General features: G+C 45.3%; 1 protein-coding gene across 2 annotated transcripts in view; it reads right to left on the bottom strand.

The window, feature by feature from the left end:
* The window catches only part of LOC119278262 (coiled-coil domain-containing protein SCD2-like), an 8,793-nt gene extending 4,757 nt beyond the window's left edge, over positions 1–4,036 (bottom strand). Inside the window, exons 1-10 of one of the 2 annotated variants that reach the window (XM_037559620.1) lie at positions 3,546–4,036; positions 3,030–3,217; positions 1,991–2,060; positions 1,521–1,562; positions 1,370–1,432; positions 1,104–1,153; positions 998–1,025; positions 608–682; positions 408–518; positions 267–327 (exon numbers count right to left, since the gene is read on the bottom strand). In XM_037559620.1, the coding sequence (XP_037415517.1) occupies positions 267–327; positions 408–518; positions 608–682; positions 998–1,025; positions 1,104–1,153; positions 1,370–1,432; positions 1,521–1,562; positions 1,991–2,060; positions 3,030–3,217; positions 3,546–3,944 (1,087 nt within the window). In that variant the 5' untranslated portion in view covers positions 3,945–4,036. The remainder of the gene's footprint in view (positions 1–266; positions 328–407; positions 519–607; positions 683–997; positions 1,026–1,103; positions 1,154–1,369; positions 1,433–1,520; positions 1,563–1,990; positions 2,061–3,029; positions 3,218–3,545) is intronic. The other variant, XM_037559621.1, reaches the window with a different exon arrangement.
* Positions 4,037–4,405: the final 369 nt, after the last annotated feature.

The raw sequence follows: 4,405 nt of genomic DNA on the forward strand, positions 1-4,405 counted from the left end.
CATATGTATCATCAATGTATTGATAAATTTAGTGTCAAGGCCTCCCCTACAGTTCTCAGTTTAAAAAGAAGCCCAGACAGTCAACATCATTTCAAGAGAGAGCAGTAGATAAAATTTCTCCAGAGATTATTCGCATCATGAATGCACATAAGCTTTGATTTCAGTAAATGCCTGGCGAGCATAATTAGAGAATAGATCATGCTGGGCAAGTGGACATTGACATCATGTTGAACAATATATCACAAATGGTTTTGTAGGCAACTTACCATATTGAACCGCTAAGCCCCAATAACGTGCAAGCCAGCACCTTTTTAGGACAACCTCTTCCTAGCATAAAGTTGCAAATAGATCAAAATCCATGTCATGAACAAACAAAGTGATTACGATAGTACATAAATCAGACCAACCATTTCTTCTTGGGTTAAGATCATTCTCTGAGTCATGGACCGGAGAGCCTTTGTCTCGGACTCTGCCTCCTTTAGCTGGTCCATAACAGCTGCAACCTCCTCTTTGGCAGACTGTTTAATGCATGGGTGAACACAAATGAGTTAAATATAAGACCATATACAAACCAACAAAAGCTGCCGGATGTTAAGAGTATCATTACCTCAAGTTCATGCTTTATTGTTGATACTTCTCCATTTCTACCATCATTTGATTCCCTTGCAGCCTTTAGTGCAGCCTATGGACACATATATACAAATAAAATACAGAAGATCACTCAAGTGTTGACCAGCTCTTCAACTGTTAAATGCATACAGAAGATCACTCATTCGGCAAAATTTTGGAGTAAGGATCTAGCATGGCGATATGCATTTAGACACAACAAACAACGAAACGATGGCATGGGAGTTCTGCAGAGGATTTGTCCTCTTGTTTGAATAATAGACGACATTATAGAGGCAATTTCACCATACACATCAAGATCCTGGCTAAATAAACAGAATGAAAAGGTGACTTGGCAGCAACCCATGAGTAGAACACAAGAATAACTAACCTCCCGCTGTTTAAGTGCCGCTTCCTTCCTGCCAGCATTCATGTAAATGTTATGCTATGACCAGTTCTAGACTTGTGAAATTGGCATATTCAGGCATGGAACAAACCTGCTCAAGAGGCGAGCTTCTAAGGATACCCCGTCTCCGAGAGCAGCTACCTTCGTATATTAGTAAATTATGATATTAGCAAATGTAAGGTGCATAGAGCTCATTTTTGCAAGGAACACGTGCATTCTCTTGACACATAAGGATTGATTTATTCCAATATTTCAGAACTCTATAGTTGAGATGGACTCAAAATGCGTTTCACAAATGAGCAAACATGTCAAAATAACACATCAGGAGATCTTTTTTTTAGTGGATCCTAATTTCACCTGTTTCTCAAGCTCCTTGGCCCTAGCTTCCGCTTCCTCGCACTTTTCTTCAGCACGCCGTAACTGTTGTTCCATATTCAGAATAAGCTTAGATAAGCCCGTCATAGAAAATATCAGTGCATTGCACTATAACGATGGTGTTTGTCATTACCTTGTCTAGAACGCTTTCATTCTCCTCTTGTAGCATATCAAGCTGTAAGACATCAGTGCATTAGTCTTCATATAGCTTATGCATTCTTCAACTATTCAGTTCTCTAGTAAAAAAATCTAACAGCTAAACCAGAAAGTATGAATAAATGCAAATAACTACTTCCTCTGTTCCCCAAAACATGCCATTCCACCTTTCAAATTTGTTCCTAGAAACATGAGACTGCACGATATCAATGTGACCTTCTGTACCATCTCTTTTCCCTGGGACGCCCCTCATCTTCATTGTCTAGATTGTTATTTCCGAAGTCATTTTCTACTAAAGACTAGTAACCCAAACCACGAGAGAATAGGTGTCCTAATGAATGTCTTGAGTGAGAAATATGGATATTGCATATGTTCCTTGGTTTCTGTGCAATTAGAATGTTATCTAGTTAGAAACAGATGGAGCAGTTTCCATAGAAAAAAGAAAACCTCATCTTGAAGCGTAGATGACTCTCTCCGTGGCGCTGATTCTCTAGGGTTAAGTGGCGCTGTATCAAACCTGGAGCAGGAAAGTTCAAAACATATAAATGTTGCTCTTCTCATTAGGATATATAGAAAAGGGGTGCAGGGAAACTCGAGCTAGAAAAAAAAGTTAATAATGTGGTAATTCAAAAAAATTGATGCACAAATGCAACAAGGAATGCAGTGCCCATGGTAACATACAGAAAATGTAGGGGTGCGGTTCACATGATGTTGAATTCTTTAAATAAATTATAATGTGCTGCCTGTAGATGTATTAACTAATCGGTAACCTCCATTTTAGGTGTCAAGACCAATGATTTGCTATAATTGGTAATACTCCCGGCAACTAAATAGATTATGCAGCACAAGTCAGCAAAGCACAGTAATGTCTTACTGCCCAAGAGGCATACTACTCACACGCCATGATGTTGACCTAATCTAAAATCAGATTCACAATTTAGATGAGATATTGTTTTTCATTTCAGTCACATCAGTAACCACTGCAGCACCTAGTAGGCTGGTATGCATGCACAACTGGACTCAATGCTTCAATATATTAGGTAGAAGATCAGAAGCTCTCTGCTGTAACAGATGTTCAAACTTATGATACTGATGTGGCAATGACATCCTTTACAAATAACAGCCCAGAAGCTTAATAGTGTGTCCAGTTCATGTTTACCTGTTGGTTAACGGGCACATAAGGGTTGGATCATATGTTAATGCTACATTGATACATCATCATGCTGGATCGTTAAATAAACATTGGCCATACCAGAATTTCATCAACTACATGTAAAAAGACCTAATGACAAGTCAAGTCAATTTAAGCCCATAGGAAGAGTTGATTAATTCAGTAAGCTAGTATCATCACTTATTCGAATAAGTGGCACATGAAGTAAAATTCACTAACTATTGCTCGGACGCACACTAGTATCATGTGTTCATTATGTAGAGCTCCAGTATACATGTACATTCTGCAGATCAGCGGGTATGTCACTGCATGTACCTTTTCTGTCGAGGGCGCTCCACTGGAGACTCCACAGCCACAGGCGGGATAGGAGACGGGGTTCGGATCGTAGTGCTGGTTTTGATTGGTGGAACCACTGTGGCGGTCGGTCGTGATGCAATGGCCGCTGTCCTCCCGGCTGATGCTGAGCGGACTGTAGGAGGCGGCTCTACAATGTTCCGACCTAACTAATGAAAACACGAGGAGATCAAATTAGCAGAAGGCCACAGAGCAAGGAAATTGAGCAGATCAGAGACACCAATTCAAAAATCGTAATCACTCATCAATCTGCCGAACACTGCCGATGAAAAGGGACTAAAAATACGCATGGCATTAGACAATGGGAACTAGCTTCATTTGCAAATTCAACTAATGACGCATGCTCTGACACCGATTTGACCGCGATTTGACCAGCCATGACTAAATTCGCCCATAGCTCGAGCTCAAAACAGCCGAATCCGAAGCAGGGACGCGGCCTCGAGCGGGGCCAACGGGAGATCCGGGGAGCAGAATTACCGCAGGGGAGGGAGATCTCGCGGTGCGGCCGAGCAGGGAGACGCCGTTGCTGCCGTGCCCCGCGCGGGCGCCGCTGCCGAACCTGGCGGGGGGCGGGGGCGGGTGGTCGTTGGCGTAGTCGTCCTCGTCGTCGTCGTCCCCGGCAGCCGCGGCGGCGCTCTGGGAGGCCATGACCTGCGCGAGCCTGGCGGCCGCGGCGCGCGCGGCGACGTTCTGCGTGCGGCGCACGTTGGAGATGCCCCCGACGCCCGCGGCGGCGGCGCCCGGGAGGGAGGCCGCGGAGGAGGTGGAGGAGGAGCGGTGGTGGGAGGGGGAGACGCCGCCCGGGGAGGTGGAGCCCGTGCTGCTCCCGCTGCGCTGCCGCCCGTAGACGGGGCTCCCCGCCCGGAGACGGTCCATGGCGGGCGGGCTCGCCGGAGCGGGAGGGATCTGGGCCGCCGGGAGAGCGCGGTGCGGGGGGAGGCCGCGCGGCAGCACGACGCGGAGATGGCGAGGCGGGGAGGGGCAGGGGCGGCAAGTGGTGGAAGGTAGTAGTGGGGCAGAGTACGCTCGCGATTCCGGTGGAGTTTTTTCAGTTTTTTGCCTTCTCGCAGTTTAGCCCCTCGCCTTTCGTCATTTTTAGCAGCTATGCATATTTCAAAATATGGTTTGCAAGGTAATTTTGCATATATATTTTTGGGTGATCTTCAACAGTGAGTTTATAATGTGAGATGCTATATAATCGCATGTGGATGATTTTTTGGTAAATGTAAGATATTATACTCACGTGGGGTGGCGGCGCCAGCAGGAAACCTGTGTGGAGGGGTAATCTTCTCAAGTTATTTTTGGTAAATATAAGATATTATACTCACGTGGCGTGG

Source organism: Triticum dicoccoides, chromosome 3B, assembly GCF_002162155.2.
Source record: "Triticum dicoccoides isolate Atlit2015 ecotype Zavitan chromosome 3B, WEW_v2.0, whole genome shotgun sequence".
NCBI classification, from domain to species: domain Eukaryota; kingdom Viridiplantae; phylum Streptophyta; class Magnoliopsida; order Poales; family Poaceae; genus Triticum; species Triticum dicoccoides.